At 41.1% G+C, this 19259-nt stretch overlaps 1 protein-coding gene across 1 annotated transcript in view; it reads right to left on the bottom strand.

The window, feature by feature from the left end:
- The window catches only part of LOC122814004 (homeobox protein SIX5-like), a 343037-nt gene extending 325577 nt beyond the window's left edge, over nucleotides 1-17460 (bottom strand). The window contains exon 1 of the mRNA XM_044086623.1: nucleotides 16427-17460. Within this exon, the coding sequence (XP_043942558.1) occupies nucleotides 16427-17121 (695 nt within the window). The 5' untranslated portion in view covers nucleotides 17122-17460. The remainder of the gene's footprint in view (nucleotides 1-16426) is intronic.
- Between the last annotated feature and the right edge of the window lie 1799 nt (nucleotides 17461-19259).

Genomic DNA, 19259 nt, shown 5'->3' with positions numbered 1-19259 from the left:
AACCTCTGCCTAACTTGCAACTCAATGTCTGATTAGGGATGCCACCTTCACATCTTGCCAAATTCCTGACAAATAAGCCACATATAAGCAAACCCATTGCACTGATGACCACAACACTTTTAACAAACTACACACAGAAGCATCAGTTTCAAAAAACCTATACAGTGCTCATAGGGGCAGCCTTAAGTGAAATGGAGCCCTCACCCCATTGTCCACATGGCACATCTCCAGTGCCGCCCAATTACCTTTCTATCCTAATCTACCCAACAGCATCCACATTCTTTTTTTTCCCACATTGAACTTCATGCACCCTTTCAAAACTGCACTGCATTAGCTGTGGAGGAAAGAACTCAATTTGAAGCCATGATTCCAGATGACCTGAGGTGCATTTTAAAAGCTTTTTTTTAACCTTCTGAGCCAAGGATGACCAGAACAAAAATCATGACAAAACTGTCTTATAGGGAATAAATAAGCTGTTTACAAGATGTAACTCATTTGGGCCTGTAGCACATAATCTAGATTTCAGAAACGACGCCTACAGAGCTAGCTCTATACACTGTGTTCCTACCATTCCTCCAGTCCCTATTTGCACTCTACTGGTACTAATATTAGAAGAGAAATAACTGAAATATTACAGATGCACAGTCAGTCACTAAAATCTATGGCATATGTAACCCTATCACAAAATATACCCACTTGCCATTACAATTTTAACGAAAAAGCAGATTTAAGTTTAACAAATACCCTCACCTGGCTGAACTGCTGTACTCCCAGTGAATCACAAGCTGCATTCAACAGTTTCACACGGTCCTCATCTTGCAGTTAAACACTTGCACTGAAAGCAGGTTTAAATGTCGATTTTGACTTTTTAAACGTTTTTCAAATGCATTCCCACTGGTGCTTGAACCACTGGAAATTTGTCTGCTGATTCAACCTATCCCACTTTAAGCTACGTAGACATCAACAGTCTGTGAAGTACTTTATGGGTTTTTTCCAGCCAGGCGGTGGGTTGGGCAGGTTTTCAAGTTCCTGCACAACCTACCTTGGAGATTCCTGACAATATTGGATTGTACAAAAAAAAAAAAAAAAAAAAAAAAGAAGAAGAAGAAACATACATACGTAATATACAGCGTGAGAACGAGCACAGCAATTAATTTTCCATTTAAAGTAAAATATGCATGGATACAACCAAAGCCACAGAAGAAGCTTTGCATCTACTCTTGCACCATGTAAAACAGAAGTGGCGATCAGCGAACAAACTGCACCAGTCCTGCAGCTGTTTTAAAAAGCCTGCAGTCATCTAAGTAATGAAAGCATCAAAAGAAATCTACTGAAGTGGTGTGTGTCTGTGTGTGTGTAGATTATGTTCTATTGGGAAATTGCTGAGGGCTGCAATCACTAAATAACAGGTATTTGCATTTCAGACTTCACATTTATCAGAAAGTGTATACTAAAGCAAAATGGATTATTCTAAAAACTGTATATGAGAGAAATATTTGAAGAGTCGTGTGTGTGTGTGTACACGTGCGTTTGAGACAGAGTAGATGGCAGTAGCAGATTAAGTGTACCATAGCCCCCAAGTGGTTTTCAAACAATGGGGCCCTGCACACGTTTAAGACCACACATATATTAAATAGGACTTTTCAATTCAAATTCCTGATTGTTTTAAATTATATTCCTTGTTAAATATAGCAACATGTGAACATTTTTCCACATCAAGCAGTAAAATGAAAATGCCTTAACCAATAATGACAAGTACCCATTTTAGAACATTTCAATCATAAAAGGCCATATAGACAGCTGTCAGTCATTAAAATCCACTAACATCTTCACTTATGGCCATCTTGACAATGTAAACATTACATGTCAGATTGTGACAAAATGGTCACAATGAAGTATTCCAATTTGCTTTGCATACACACTATTCACGCAATGACAGACTGATGACTTTTTAACTATCAACTCAGCAGGTCAGTCATTTTTATTCACAGACATTCCTCAAGCCTAGCAACTCTAGCTACAACGTTGACTGCATCCCTCTCAGATACCAGTGTCAAAAAAATAATAACCAAAAACATACTGCAAATCTGTTTCACATAAATACACAGTAGCCATAGCAACTTATTCAAACTTAAATTTGCTTGCGCGCACAGACAAGTCCAGAAAGCCAAATTAAAGACCGTTTTAAAAATGGTGACAACAGCATACAGTACATTCATCCACAGGCAGCCCCATCCCCGCCAGCAGTTCTAGCCACATTGCCGACTATGTACACCCCTTATTGTTAGAACTAAATAAACTGCATGTAGTTTACTGGTAGCTTGGGACAAGCTACATGAAACGGTATAAATATCACTAACTGTATAAATATCACTACCATCACATCATAAGACTTATCCAGAAACATCATAGTTTAAACAAAAGAGTATTTATGATGACAGCATAAGACATACTAACCTGATAACACACGCCAAGTCAATTTGCATATCTGCAAAAGTAAAAGTCATATGAATAATTCTACATTAAAGAACTATTTCTAATGCAGATGATGCTTTTGGCAAACAACTTCACAGTTCAGTGCTTCATCTACAGATGCACTACCTGCTGCCCTTGAAAAACAAATGGTCTATGATGCATTAAAAACGTGGTGCACTACTAATTATATTGCCATAACATTTCCTAAACTAGATTAGCTATGCAATATGTAATTGCTAACAAAAACCACCAAGGATTTACAGTTAGTTACTAGGCATACAGTCCAGGAGACCATCAAGGAACTTTGTCAAAATTCTCAATTAGCCCAAAACACTATCTGTGCACAAGGCCACACAGTAGGTAAAGAAAGGGTGAAAGATTCAAACCATGAGCACTTAACACAGGATGCAGCTCATTAACAAATCACACCATTAGTGCTCAGCATTAACTGCCACACAGAATAAGAGTTCATAGGTAGGTACTAGGCTATCGCCCCTGGGGCCTACATAAGCCTAGCCAAAAAGGTTCCCTGGCTTTCGCCATCCAAGAAAATTATTTTCCTGTGCCCCTGTCAAGCAGTGCTGCAGAAATGATCCCCGGAGTGAATTTTCTATTTCCCATCTAGTCGTCAAGGTTTTTCTTAAAGAGGGCCAATGAGGTGCTTTGCTCGACATGAATGGGTAGTTTGTTCCAGAGTATTGGAAGTCTCTCCGGAACATGCTGGAGGGATAGATTCCTGTCCCATTTATTGTGGTGACAAGGTTTAGGTCCCTGGAGCATCTGGCTAGGAGAGATTGGGATTTCTTTAAATGTAGCATATCCAACAACTCTGGGTTTGACACAGCTTTGCATGTTAGGCAGAGATCGCCTCCGAGTAGGCGATATGCGATGGAGTAGAGCTGGAGTTTTTTTGAGATGGTCTGCATATGGCATCTGTTTGAGGCCGGTAATCATAATGTTCAGAAGAGGGAGTGAGGTTTAATGGAAGGCAGTAAATGAGCAATTTATGTAATGCTGGCCTGACAACAGTTGTAGAAAAAGAAAACATACATATTAACAAGGAGTAGGTCATGGCAATGCTTGTTAAGGCCAAATACACAGCTTCAATGAGCCCCCTACAATATCTTAGGATGCCTCAAATTTTCAGACTACTAGAATAAGGTAAGCAAAAGTAATACTACACAACAAAAATTACAAGCCATACAAAATGCGGTGAAACTAATTCCTTTAAAAAAAACTGATATTTACACAACTTACGATAAACGATAATACCTGCCTAATCCTTGTGAAACTAAAATATTTCTAAAGCTCGTCACCATACTGTCCTTACTGTCCATCAAAAGTTGCTAATGCTCTCCATGTGTTATGGACTTGCAAAACAAACAAACTGTGATGTTCATTGAGGGTGAAAAAAGGGAAAAATGGATTACAAAAAATCAACACTTTCATCGGAATATGCTCTTCTTCATGTAGCTCCACGCAATACATCTAAATTATACAACCATGCATTGCTTACCACCTTCTCTCTATATACAGATCACTATATAACCCAGAACTGGCTTGACCCTACCAAACTATCCTGGTGTGGCTTCAAAAGTATGGCAGTAAAATATATAATCACATAAACTAGTTGCAAAGGATAAAAAGAATCTCTCCTATGTACGTAAATCTGGAATCTCTTCTTTAACAATAATCTGAAAGATTAAAACTATGTAGAAGTGTTTTAACATCAGGAGATGAAAGTATGTACCATTTAACTAAAATCGCAATCCCAAACAAATATGGAGAGAGAGATACATGAATACAAAATAAAATATAACACAAACAATTCCCTTCAGACTCTCTTTTCTTTTTTTTCTCGTTTTTCACCTAAAGTGTTGTATGAATAGTGACACTATTGTTGTAAATAATTGTAACTCAATTTTTTTGTGTGTTAAAATGTATAAGATGGGTGCAAGCAACTCCTATAGTTCTTTCCTAATATGTCAAAAGACGCTGCTTCCAATAAACAATATACCCTGTCCTCCACGAAAATTCTTATAACTCAATATGGTACTCAACCCACCAGCCAAGAAACAAATTCCAAACTCCAGTTAATTGTTTTATTTAACATCAGGGATTCTGATGAAGTCTCCGTGGTGTGGATGAAAGTGCTAAATCCGATTTTTATTATTTATGTTAACTAAAACAATTAACTGCAGTTCTTTGGAATTTGTTTCTTGACTGGTGGATTGAGTACCATATCGAGTTCTAAGAATTTTCGTGGAGGACAGGCTTTATTGTTTACTGGAAGCAGCGTCTTTTGACATATTAGTGGAGAAAATTCAGTCTTTACTTTCTTACTTGACTAATGCATAGTCATGCAATCTCAAATATAAATGTAGAGACAAATGGTTAGTTTTTCTTGTTAGGAGTGCGACTGTTGCAATATTACTTATTTTCACACTGTCAACTGTTTTGCTGTTTAGCTCAACTTGTTTAATTGTATGTTAAAAAGGTAATAAAATATTACCTTGCAAAAAAGGATGCCTCATAAATAGCTTGAAATATGACCTATCATGACCACTCCAGTCATTTTTTTCAACTCTAGCCTCAAAACAGGCTTTGTACCACAAAAATGGAGGACTGCAGTGGTTATCCCACTTCACAGGGGTGGGTCATCAACCGAGCTTGGAAACTACAGAACTATCAGTCTGACTAGTCTAATATGCAAAGCCACTCACAACAAAAGCATAAGCAACCTTAAGAAACTGGACCCAATCCAGCTTGGCTATGTCAAAGGGAGATCATACCTACTAAACCCGGTGGACTTCTTTAAGGAGCCCACCAAAGGAATGGATGAGTGGAAAACAATGCATACCACCTACCTGAACCTGGGCAAGGCATATGATACAATACCCAATTTGGGTATAGTTGACAAACTCACTGAACAGGGTATAAACCCCTACATAACTCACTAGATTGTCAAGCTGGCTCACAGACAGGACCTAGGAAGTTGGGATTGGCAAGACCACCTCCACTAACAGACCAGTCACCAGTAGGGTGCCTCAGGGCTCCATGCAGGGACCACTCCTATTTGGAATCTGCTTCTCAGAAGTAAAGGCTATTGTCACGGGGCTTTGGTTGACCAAGTTCACAGATGATTGCAAATTGGGAGCCATCACAGATTCATCTCATGACAAAAACATCTTATAAGAGGGACTAATATAGACAAATGACTGTTGCCAAAATAAACAATTAAAACTCAATGCTAAGAAATGCATTATACTGCCTTTTGGGAAAACTACCACGCAGGCTAATTACTCCATCAAGAAGACATCCCAAAGAGTTGACCTGTAAGTCAGGGATCTGGGAATATTTATAGACAGTAGCCTAGCCTTTAACCAACATGTGACAAAGGTAGTAAGAAAATCATTCTATATTGTGCAACTCATAAGGAAGGCCATGGTATCCAGGTCCGGGGAAATCATAGTGCCACTTTATTTGGCCCTTATTAGACCCATCAGATTATAATGCCTCCTTTGGCATGTACCCAACCAGAGATATGCAACAGTTGGAACACCCACAAAGGTTCCTTTCCAGCAGAATCCAGGGTACAAACACACTGTCTTATATGGAGCCCCTTAAACTCCTCTCTCTATACTGTCTCCTACAGGTTACTGACAGACGGTCTATGCCTGGCATATAAGACACCCTCAGATCCAGCTCTGATAGATGTTCTGCACATCTGCAAAATGAACAGCATCAGAATCACTAGATGCAAGGATTTAAATTTTGCTTGTGACATAAATAAGACATGTTTGCGAGACAGGTATGTGCTTGAGAGCATTCCCATGCTCTGGAACAAGGCCCCAATCCATGTGAAACAAGTCTATCGCTAGCCCTTTTTAAGTGTACTCTTTATCAATGGATGGGAAATCAGAAATTCATCCTGTGTCTGCCCCTCATGTTTCTGACAGAGGCAGGCAATAATGCCCAAACTACCATACCTCCCCTCTTCACGTAACCTTAAGAAACTTCCTAACATACCTCCTAATAAACATCCATGAAAAAAAAAACGGAGACAAAACTAGGTTTGAACACATGGCTAGGTTTATAAAGGCTCTGGTGGTAATTAGTCTAGTACATACCTATGAATCTATAAAGTAGGTAAATGGAAAAAAGTTAACATGGCTTGTTTTCTTTTCTACTAATGTATTTTTGCCTATGTCTTAAGTGATGAATTATTTTTTTTAAACACCTTTATTAAATTATGTTTCAAGAATAAAAAGCCAGATTCCTTCTAGGAAGACTCAACTGATTAAAAAGCTGTACCACAGGTGAATAGAGAGCACAGGATCTGATTGAGGACAAGCCGACACATACAATGCAATTTTGTAGAGAGACCTGTATCACAGTAATATGCAACAATGGCTGTACAAATGAATGCTGAAGATCAGACAGTTCTGATCATCGCTACAAATAATGCAAACTATAAGATCTGACAAATGTCAACCCCTTTGCAGCTGCTGGAGACTGTAAAGAAGGTAATGCAAAAATATACAACTAAAATACAACATGCTAGGACTAAATAACACAATCTAGGCCTACTAATGAATTCATTTTTTTCGGTGAAATGAATAAAGAAAAATAATTAAAGCCTCTGCTACACAGCCTTTGTTCAACAAGCCACAAGTCATACAACAATTAGAACTGCGGCATACAACATACTGACAGCTTTTTTTTGGAGGAGAGTCTTCTTACATGCTTGCAAGACACACAAGTCTCCATTTTTTTGAATCCCTAGGTCATCAAGAATATCTACCTTTCTGATATCACTCAGTACAGGTCTGACTTGCCTGAATGGCTGGTAATGACGTACTGCTGCAGAATTTGCCTCCAGAGTCAACAATGCCAGATTATGGAAAGATGGGGCCCTAATGCAAGGTAATGAGCCAGGCTCTTGCCAGCTATACCGATACCCCATTACTTGACACTCTCTCCCAAATTACTACAAAACACTGCTACAGGCAAGAATGGAGAAATCTGATCACCTACAGCCTTCACCCTTTAAACAAGCCTCAGCATCCATTACAAAATCCTACCATATTACAGAACTATTTATAAGTCAATTCAGGATGCCAGTCGTGCACTCACATACTCCCTGGTATTACTCCTTCATGAATAACTTAAGAGTCTGTTTCCATCCACCACAAGCACTGTAATAAAAATAAAAATCTGAATAGTTCAACTCGGGGCAAGGAAAAAGGTCAAGACTAATTTCCATCCTTCTGTTGTTCCACACTACAAGAGTGATGTAAAAGCAGTAAGCAAGACACTTGGGTGACTCACCAGAAATGCAAAGCCAATTAAGAACTTACAAGTCACCAATGACAATAACAATTCATCTGGAGCATTTCTCCCCGGGCCTCCGCTGAAAACAGGCTCTGTGGAACCTAGTCAGACATTCCCGGTCAACAAATGTTAAATAAAAAAATAAAAAAAATAACAAAGCCTTAACTCAATTATTCAAGAAAACTCAGTTTTTAAAAGCAGGATTGGGTATTTCATCAATAAAGGTATATCCCACCCAGATTTTGAAAAAATAGCCAATATTGTTAAAAACAAAAGGGCAGCTCTAACTTTACACACCACTACAAATCCCACTGCCTCCCAAACTCTCCCCTACTATCAGTCTTGATATCACTCTAACTTAAGTCACACTGGCTCTCTCTAAACCACAAAACACAAGTTTCATGGGGCCTTAGAATATGCCAGGCTGCTTGCTTACAAACATCAAGTACCACATCTCTTCTTAAATCACTTTAACCTTAGTCTCTCCAGAGGCTGCTTACCTGAAGCTTGGGAAACAGCCACAGTCGTGCCTCTCCAAGACTGACCTCACTGACACTATATCAATTAGTCCTACCTGTATTACCTGTAAGCTATGAAACTCATGACTGAGATGACATAAGAAACTGCCAAACCCTTGTTCCTAGTCAATACGCAACTGTTTTCAACCTACTTGACTGATTTCATTAACAAGACCACAGAAGCTTTAGATGAGAGTAAGACCGTCTATACTAACCTTGCCAATACCATTGACACCATTCCCCATGTAGGTATTAAACAACTCTGCAGTATCATTGTTGTCCCATATATTATCTTATGGGCAGCAAATTGGCTTACCAGCAGAATTCACATTGCAAAGACAGGATGCATCTCCTCTAGCTGAAGAGAGGTCAGTAGCATTGTTCCACAGGACTCGATGCGGCACCTCTTGCTTTATATATTTACTTCCCAAAATAGAAAATCAGTAATCTAAGGTCTCTGACTAAACAACTGCGCACATAAAACACAAACCATGCAAAGTAATCAGCCATCCCCTACTTTACTCACTTTCCAGCAGGGAATGGATCAGACCAGCACATGGCGAGTCAGTCTTGTGCTCACTCCAAATGCCAAGTGCAGTACTCTTGCCTCCTGTAAAGTTCCACCCCTCCCCATTCTACCATGTCATCACTGGTACTCCCTTCAAAATAACTAAGGATCTGGACACCTTTATAGACAAATTGGTCTGTTTTGACCACCAAGTCTCAGCTGTGGTTAAACAGTCCTTCTGCTTTGCACAGCTTATTTATTGGAGTACCTTATCTTGCTTCACAGTGTCTACTTCCTCTTCCTTGATGAGGACCTGTAGTCATTAACCAATGGCTTATATGTAAACGGTTGAATTTCAAAAGCACCAAAGCTGTGAACATTTAATTGAGGAATCCTTTTTAAGGTGGCAACAAAGCTTGACGTGTGTATTTTAGGCGTAATCCTAGATAATTGGCTTATACTCATAGACCAAGTGTCCGCTGTTGTAAAATCCTATTTCCAAGCACTTTATTCCTCAAGCTTATCCCTTAGTAGTAGTTTCCTGTTGCTTCCACTACAATATTTTTAACATTAGACTACCTCTTATCAAGAGCATTAGCAGCTGCAGCCAGGCTACTTACCAATACATCCCGTTACCAACACTTACGCCTGTGCTGCTTACCACACTGTCTATAAAGCCTTGGCATTAGTGTAATTTACCCAAAAAAACGACTGGGTCCTTCCCATGTGAAAGTGATTGCTGTATTGTGCAGTACAGCTCTTCTCTTGCTTTGCCTTGCATGGGCTTCCCATGCTCAATGGCTGCAAATGGGTAGGTTTTGCTACTGGACATTTAACTAACAGGCCCCTCATATGTAAAATCGACTTCCGTGTTGTCTTAGGAAGATTATCTTTCTGGTAGGCTTCTGTAAGTTGTTAAAAGTCTTAACTAGTTTAAGTGGTGTAAGATGCTTTCAGGTTTGACACGTGGTACTGCTTATGTGCTGGTATGTCATTTTTATCATTATTCATTCACTTATTATTTCAACACGTTAATTTGCCATTTTATAGCATTTGTACATTGTTTGTACTTGTACAGTTCTACGTTTAATTATATTTGTTTAAAAATACCTAAACAAACAAAGATGAAGTTCAGTACAGATTTATACTGCACTTACACTGGTTTGTATTTTTTTTTTTATCATCATCATCAAGCATGTTAGCCAAATTTAATAAAGAACTGAGTGGCCTAGTGGGCTAATGCACTGTGCTGTAGTTGACAAGGTCCCGGGTTTGATCCTTTGCAGTGCTGAAATTTTCTTGGGCAGTTATGATCAACAGATCACGATGCTTTGCTAGAGATGGCCTGCATCTGTCTCACACAGGCTTCATGCTTCTGGCAAAGGCTCTTGCTTCCCCCGTAGTGCCTTTTTTTAGGAAAAGTCATGAGGTCAATACTACCAACATAAAACAAAACTCAAATTAAAGGTCATGTTGCTAAACACTAGGAGTCTAAACATGAAACTGCACTCATTGCAAGCATTCTTAACCCTGGAAGATGCTGACATTTGTGCAGTCACAGAAACCTGGTTCAAAGCTGTGGAGAGCACCCTGGCCTTTCCTGGTTATTCATCCTATCATACATTCAGACCCCAAAATGTGGACAGCAAAGCCAAAGGAGGTGGAATTTCAATAACACACACACACACACACACACACACACACACACACACACACACACACACACACACACACACACACACACCTCCAGGCTGGTCAAACAGTATGATGCACAGGAGACACTCCAGGTGCAGTTAACCATTGACAAGACCCCTATTCAAATTACAGCTAGCTACAGGACCCCAAATTTGACTCAAGATACCCACTCCACCTATCTGGACCTCTTCAAATCTATCAAGATTCAACCCTTTACCCTGATGCTGGGTGACTTTACCCAAACATAGAATGGAAAAACTATTCATGCCAGAACACAAATGCCCAGATTCCTCGATTTTATGAATGCAAATGCCTTGGAACAGTTAGTTGATAGCACCGCAAGAGATGATAATGTCTTGGACTTGGTGTTAACCAACATGAGTAACCACTGCAGCACCCCTACGGTACCATCCTACCTGGTAAGATCCGACCATAAAGCGGTCACTTTCGAAGTCACCATCTCCCCTGACCCCTCTCTAGCTAGGATCAAACAAAAAAACCTTCTCCAAACATGATTACAACCTCCTGAGGGATGGAATAAACAGCTTCACAGCCCCCCCCCTGACTGCAGGAACTGACACCAATGTCCAAATCTACACCAAAGTACTATACGAGCATTTATATAGCTGCATGAAATCAGGAATACATGACAGGACAAAATCATCCTCCACAAGGAAGAGTAAACCTGTCTGGTGGAAATCTGCAATAAATAAACTATATAACAAAAGGGAAAAATTGCAGTCTAAGACCAAGACAGAGCAGGTACCCAACTGGAAGCAATCTCTCCTTAGCCTGAACAAGCAAATAATAGCACTAGTGAAATCCTCTAAAGCCAACTTCAAGTGCAAATTGGCCACATCTACTAGAGACAATCATAAGGCCTTCTTCACATAAGTCCACAATCTCGAAGGAAGCACCCACATCTGTTCAAAACTGATGGTCAAGGACACAACATACACAAATGCTGTAGACATTGGCTGATTCAGCGAAAACTTCGCCCCTCTGTCCCCCAATGAGTAAATCAGGACATCCCCAGTACCTGTCCCCCAATGAGTAAATCAGGACATCCCCAGTACCTGCCCCCCACCCCTTATCTCTAAGGAACAGGTCATCATTGCCCGCTCAAAGGCAAACAATACAGCCTCCATTGGACCCGATAACATCCCAAGCTGCATCCTGCATGAATGAACTCAGGCATGAACTTGCAGCACCATTAAGCACTCTATTCAACCAAAGCCCGAGTACTGGCTTTGTCACAGCCAAGTCGAGAACAGTCACTGTCATCCCTTTACACAAAGTTGGACCGTCCACCGATCCTGGAAATTATAGACCCATCAGACTAACTAGCCTGATCTGCAAGGCCATGGAATAGATCCATGGACCTCATTAACAGGGACATTGGCAACCTCCAAACACTCGACCCCACACAGTTTGGCTTTGTCAAGGGGAGGTCATGTCTGTTAAATCTAGTTGACTTCTTTGAGACAGTCACCAAAGCCATGGACAAGGGAAGATGGTGCACACCGTCTACCTTGACCTGGCCAAAGCCTTCTACACTATTCCCAACTCAGGCATAGTAGATAAACTCTCTCAACTAGGCATCAATCTAGATGTTACCAGATGGATAGCAAACTGGCTCACTGACAGAACCCACCTAATCAAAATAGGGGAAGCCACCTCAAGCAGTAGACCCGTAACGAGCATCGTACTGCAGGAATCGGTCTTGGGGCCACTGTTATTCAGGATATACTTCTCTGAGGTGTAGGCCAAAACCAGTGGGCTATGGCTGACCAAGTTTGCAGATGACTGCAAGCTGAGCACAGTCATAAATTCCCCAAGTGACCTGGATGTCCTCCAAGATGGTCTCACCCAAACAAATGACTGGTGCCAAAAACATGACCTCAAGCTGAATGCCAGAAAAATGCATCATTATCCCCTTTGGGGAGAGTGATGTCCCCACATATTATCACATCAATAACAATGTCTTAAGTACACAATCAGTAGTGTGGGAGTTGGGCACCCAGGCTGATAGCAACCTGACTTTTGACCACCATGTTGCTTCCATTGTACGGAAAGCTTTCTACATGGCCCACCTCACAAGTAAGGGTATCTCATCCAGGGACAAACCGGTCATAACATCCCTGGTTTCTTTCCTTACAAGGCCAGTTATTGAGTGCAATGCGCCCTTCAGCATGTACCTCGCAAAGCATATGCAGCAGCTGAGACCACAGAGATTCCTCACCAGGAGAATCCAGGGCCTCAAACATCTACCCTACACACACAGGCTAAAAGCCCTGTCCTTCTACTCAGTTGCATCAAGACTCCTCAGAGGTGACCTGTGTCTGGTATACAAAGCAATCTCAGATCCCGCCTTGATGGGACTGCTGCATATCCACAAGTCAAGCTCCACTCCAGCAACCCATACAAGAGGCCTCAACCTTATCTGTGATATCAATAGGACTTGTTGGCGGGACAGATTTGTGTCCCAGAGACTCCCTCTCCACATCAAGCAGAGTACCTCATTATCTCTTTTTAAGCAAAAGGTGGATAACTGGGATGGGAAACAGAAAATACATCCCTGGGATTCCACCTGTGTCCCTGCTGGACAGGGGCTTTGGGTGCTGACTTGGCTAAACTCTTGCTTAGGCTTATAAGGGCCTCAGGGCCAATAGCATAGTAACCTCCTAGGATTGTCCCAGGCTCTGCCGAAAAATTGATCCACAGAGAAACAAAGTGGCCTGAAGATTCTTCTTATTTGGAACATGACAAAAAAGCAGGGAATTTCAGCCAGGGGTATTATTACACAATGTAATTTTCTTTTTTAACACTGAAGTTAAAAGACAAAATTAACCACTTGAAATTTGTTTTCCCTGTTTAGCCAGGTATATCTTACACACTATGTCATAACATCTCTACCTTCCTCAGGCATTCAAATTATCAATTCTACATCCAAAATACAACTACCTCACCAAAAACATCTCAGCACTCTGTAGTGTCCCTAAACCACTGCAGCTCAAAGCTTCACCTGATCTCAAAATGCAAGGTAGACAACACTTGGAAAAAATATGCCCGCTAACCACTGCAGCTCAAAGCTTCACCTGATCACAAAATGCAAGGTAGACAACACTTGGAAAAAATATGCCCACTTCTTATTTGTTTGTTTTAAAAACAGACAGTCTGTGCTGCTTAAACAGCAGTACTGTCAGTGTACTAATTTTCGGCTAGCCTCATCAAATATACTGTAATCACACCAAAACAAACAAATACAAACTAAAAAATAACTAGCTTACAATACAGTTATAACACTTCTAATATTGGGCAAACCTCTCTATTCCTGTATATCCAGCAGTACCACCCACGCTCCTCCAAAAATGGATTCTGCTCTGGACAAAGTACTATTGAGAGAACTTACTCACTGATGGTCCCTACCTGATACGCCCTGCTAAACTCAAGATGCTGGCCTCCTTATAGGTGTCATATTTATAGACCTGACAAATTCATCTGACCTCATGGACCACAATCTTCTCCAAAACAAACTAAAAGAAACTGGTATCAGTCCTGACGCCACTCCCTGGTTTAAAAACTTCCTCACTGACAAACAACTTCAAAGTTAAAATAGGATCCTCTCAAATCAGAATATGCAGCTATGGGTGTACCACCAAGGATCCAGCCTTGCCCCCCACCTCCATATTCATTAACAAATTTCCTTCTGACCTCTCACAACTCCCTTTATCTTCTATGCTGACGTCATGGCCATATACCAATCCAGTCACTCTCATGCTAACATTCAATAGCAACTCCAGTCAGACATGCATGAGCTTCAATGCCTCATAAACCATAAACTTTTCTCAACCCCACTAAGACCAAAACTATGCTTTTTAGAACTTCACAGAAATTTCACCAAGCATCTGACTATAATTATCTATGACCTACATAACCATACCACAGAGACAGCCCCCACCTTCAAATACCTACGACTACGGCTTGGTTCACTACACCTTCAATTCCACATAAACAAAGTGAGAGCCAAAAACTCCCTTCTCATCTGGGCCAAAATGATCTCTCCTTTTCAATCCCAACCAGCCAGAGCAGCCATTGGCAAAGGAGTTCTCCTTTCTCAACTTGAACATGGGCTCACAATTTTTGCTTCTGTCTCCAACAAAAACTAAGCCACACTCGAGACCATATCTAACAGCATCTGCTTCAACACAGGACATATCACATTACCTATATCCTTTCCAAGTCTCTTCCTAAGATTCACTACTGACCCACTTTAGTGTGTATACCGCACATTATACTTTGCTTGATTGTACGTTACTGCACTGTGCTTGTTCACTGGAATGCATATACATGTTTCTATGCAATTAGGCTGCACTATTCTATTATTACTTACATTCCTATGTTTTGTTTGTAAATCTTTTGTACTTCTCCCAGGCTTAGCCAGAAATTGCTCAATACTGATCAGTACACTACCCACGTAAACAAATACACATAAATTAAAATAAAACAAACACTACTGCATCAATATACATATATGCATATTATACACACGCACACATATGTATAGACACACATGAAATATATAATAAATCAATTGACTGTTCAGAATTGACAAACGAAACATGTTTATGTCAGCAGGTAACACTGATGTGTGCACAGTTAAATGCTCTCTCGACCACTATTCATAAAACCTGTGATTTCAAGAAATGAAATTAGCTCTCTTTTTCCTTCTAAAAAGTGAAACAGCTACTACTCCTGCAATGCTAATGATGTATGTAGTTCTGAAAAAAAATGTGGTGAGTTAGATGTATGTAGTTCTGAAAAAAATGTGGTAGGTTACTGTTGGAGACTGCAAAAGAATTAGCCATAGCACTTGCATATACATAAAGTACTTCCATGAAGGAGGCAAGTGAACAGATACCAAGCTAAAAGAACAGAAGAAAAAAGATCACCCAGTCTTACAAGACAAGAAAAGCATTACTGCACCTGTCCAGTGTTAAAGCCACTCCAGACTAGGTTTGCGGAAATAAAAACACACAATAAATGACATAATGCAGTGAAGTGTTGGATGACACAGAAAAAAAAAGTCAGAAGCAAATGAGGAGGTTTACAATAAATCGATTTTTAGAGCTTTTAAACATAATGCCTTCCTTCAAAACACTGCAAGCCCGCAGGTGGTCTATGGGACTAAATGGTTATTTACATAATATTAAAATAAAGAACGCTACTAACTTTAACTTTCAGTGTAACAAAATGCACATTAAACTGAAGTGACACCCAGCACAGAAAGCTACCGAATCGCCAAAATAAAGCATGCATATACTATGTCATTTATGATTTCCCTCATCAAATCACTTGGTGACCTTCCTAAGGCCCTGTCTTTAGATTTGGGGAACCAATAAAGCGTCAGATCAGAGCCTTTATATATTGTATTACGAAGAAATCTGAGCCCAGACAGGAAAGAGTTTCACATTTCACAACAAAACGGCACGTCTGAACCCAAGGACCTGCAACAAACACTATTGGCAACTAAGAGGCTTTATTATTTTCTGCTTCTTTTCTCCGAGTAGTAAAGGAAAATAATATTGAAATTAAATTAATATTAGACATTATTATAATTCAAACGGATGGAGAAACAACTTTATGAAGTGTATGGAAAAGTTCTGGATCAAACCACTTCGAAGAAATCTGAGAAGCAAGTACTTAATTCATTCGGTCGGAGAATGTTTCAAAGCTAACTAGCATTTTCCAAGTTGTATTTCTGCAAAACGTCGAACAGCCTTGCACGAATTACTAAAAATGTAGCGCGGACAGACACCTGAAAACAAAGAGATAAACAAGCCCCAATGAATACCAACAAGCCAGTACCCCACCTCTTGCCCAAGGCACTACCTACCACTTGCTGGGGGTGCCAACGGAGGGGGTGCGGTCCCTCTGCCTCTTGTTCTTAAACCAGTTGCTGACCTGTGTGAGGGAGAGCCCCGTGATCTGTGCCAGGTTCCTCCTCTCGTCCGGGGTCGGATAACGATTGTTCTTGTAGCACTCCTTTAATGCGTTACGCGACCTCTCCTTGAAGCAGTACATTGTCTCTTCGCCGTCCCAAATGGTCTTGGGTAGGGGATACTTTTTCCGAAGCCGGTACTTGTCCACGGGCCCCAGCGGTCGGCCCCGGGACATTTCTGCCTCCCGATACCGCGCCCGTAGGAAAAGATCCTGTAGAAAGCGATGGTTAGAAGGGTGGAAGGACTGACTCTCCAAGATACAGTACAACTCTTTGAAGTTTTCTTGGTGGAAGGCCACTAGGGCCCTGGCCTTCAGTAAAGTCTCGTTGCCACGTAGCAACTCTGACGGCGGGATTGAAGTGAGGAATCTGCCCAGCCTGTCCACATTGCCAGCCTGCAGGAGTGCTTCACAAACACAAGCGACCTGCTCCCCAGAGAAACTTAACGCCGCGCTTTGAAAACTTTGCAGAAGTTTCTCTGACGCTTCATCCAAGGTGTATTCCTCAGCTTTTATGAAATGGGACCCCTGCTTTGATTCATCTGTAGGGGTTTCATCTTGATTTCCAGGCTCCAGAGAGAAGGAAGCCATGTTTTGAAGTTTTCGTTCCTCCTCCTCCCCCTCTTCCACCTCCTCCAGCCTGGATAGAGTAGCAGACGTCAATGGCCGCTGGGCGCCGCATTCCTGCAGCTCCACACGTGCAAACAGCAGTGGGGGCTACGTTACAACGCTACGCTCTGTATTTCTACAACTTTTTTTCTCTTTATGCAGTACAACGTTTTGTTTCTTCAAACTGTGTGTTATAAAGCTATAGGTGACATCAGCAAACTGAAAATTCAGTAGTTTATTTGGCTTCTTGAGTTGCAAAAGTTTTTTGCAGAACATAGTTTGAATATTGGAATGACAGCTTTTTAATAAGTGGAATCGGTAAGGATCATGAGGTGCGTGTTTTAAAATGTTTTGAATATCTCCTGTTGATGTCAGAACTTTTGTGGTTTCTGCGTTGTACTTGCTGCCCCCCCCCCCCCCATGATTACATTAAAAACACTAATAGTTGGTGTACAGGTTGGGGATAGGTGGGGTTGGAGATATGCCCAGTGACCATAGAGGCTAGAGTGCTTCTCACATAAAACCAGAAGATATTGGGGGGGGGGGGGATATGTGAATGGGTCATCCCGAACAGAGAGGACTTCTTCTGTGTACAAGTATCAAATTCTGCTCCCCCATGGTTAGCTGTAGAAATTGGGATGGAAGGATGCACAGTGACTAGACATGCTAGAGCTCATCTGTCTTAAGACCAGGGAGGGGAATTTGATACTGGTACAAAAGACCAGTTATGGAGATATGAAAGCACACTGCTGTATCATCCATATCCCTCATGGATTGGAGCAACAAGTACGTGTCACAATATATCCCTGTTCTGCCTGCCACTTGATTATTTGTACGCAAAAATATAATGACTGAAAACTTCCATGGGAATGTAAGACCAGGCTTCTTAAGGTCCTCCCGGCTCAATGGCTTAGTAACACACAGGACTGAGGGGAAAGGAGCAGGTATATTGGGGGCTCTACTCTCACAAGCTACACTGCTTCTCATTTGAAGTAGAAGCAGTGGGGGTGGGGCATGATACTGATACACAGGTTTGGCCAGGAAGATGTGAAGGTGCCATCCAGAATAGACTGTGTTGGGAGAAGTCTGGCATTTAGCACGGAAGATTAAGGTAGTACAGTGATTGACTCCTTCAGTTTCCATTTCCCTACTGTCTGCCTCTGGATAAGTCAATTAGACATTATTGGGGGTAATCAGGTTGGGCTTCTCAATGGCCTGAAGTGGTGATGGAGGGAGAGATTCCACAGATGCATTGAAGAAGGCGGGCATATGGTGGAGAGAGATAAGAGAGAAAGTAGGGGTGGATGGGTCAGCTACATGAAGTGCAAGCTGTTAGTGGGTGCAACCAGCAAATGCCAATGGTGCACAAGTGTGTTATTTGCATTGATTGTGAAGCTGCAAGGATATTGCAGCTTCTTAATTTAACTGCTGCATGTGATGTTAGTTAACCTACCATGTGGTAATAACTGTAGCAAGATGCTTGTTTTAGTTTTATGTTTTCCCCTCAATGAGATGAGTGGGTGCAAAGTTTGGCAAGCTGATCAGGGCCACAGATGACCAGCTGTGGTTCTGGGTGGAGGAAAGTAGAATGTTAAATGCACTTTACTGTATCCTTTTGTCATCAATCAGCAGTAATATAATGTAAAGGAAGAGTAGTATAATAGTTTTAACACAGAGATAATTGCCAGGGAGAGTATAGTAGTGTAACACAGAGATCATTTCCAGGTTTCGTATTTAATGTGCATGTGTCAGATCTAACACTGGGAGTAGAGAACAGGTTGGACCTATTCACAAATGGCTCTAAAATGGGGAGGAGATTGCTGTTAAAGATGGGGAAAGATCATCAAGTAGAATTTTAACATGCAGGTATCTGTAGGAGGTTGTGGGAGAATATGAGTGGGGCGATATGGGTAGTGATGCTGGCATCATCCTAGCTCCACTCATTTAGGAATCTCTTCTTGTAATAGCATTCCACAAGCTGCATATCTGATACCTTGACTGTCATCTGTCAGTGCTGGGGAAAGGAGTGTTTGAAAGGCCAAAGACTGTAAGGGCATTCTGTATCTGGTGAGGAAGGAAAGGAAGGGTGGGAGAGTCCACCTTCAGGGTTGCATCAGAAT

Source organism: Protopterus annectens, chromosome 1.part0 (genome assembly GCF_019279795.1).
Source record: "Protopterus annectens isolate FY-2018-M chromosome 1.part0, PAN1.0, whole genome shotgun sequence".
NCBI lineage: Eukaryota > Metazoa > Chordata > Ceratodontiformes > Protopteridae > Protopterus > Protopterus annectens.
The sequence above is the reverse complement of the archived record's forward strand: the minus strand, read 5'-3'. Positions and strand labels throughout refer to the sequence as shown.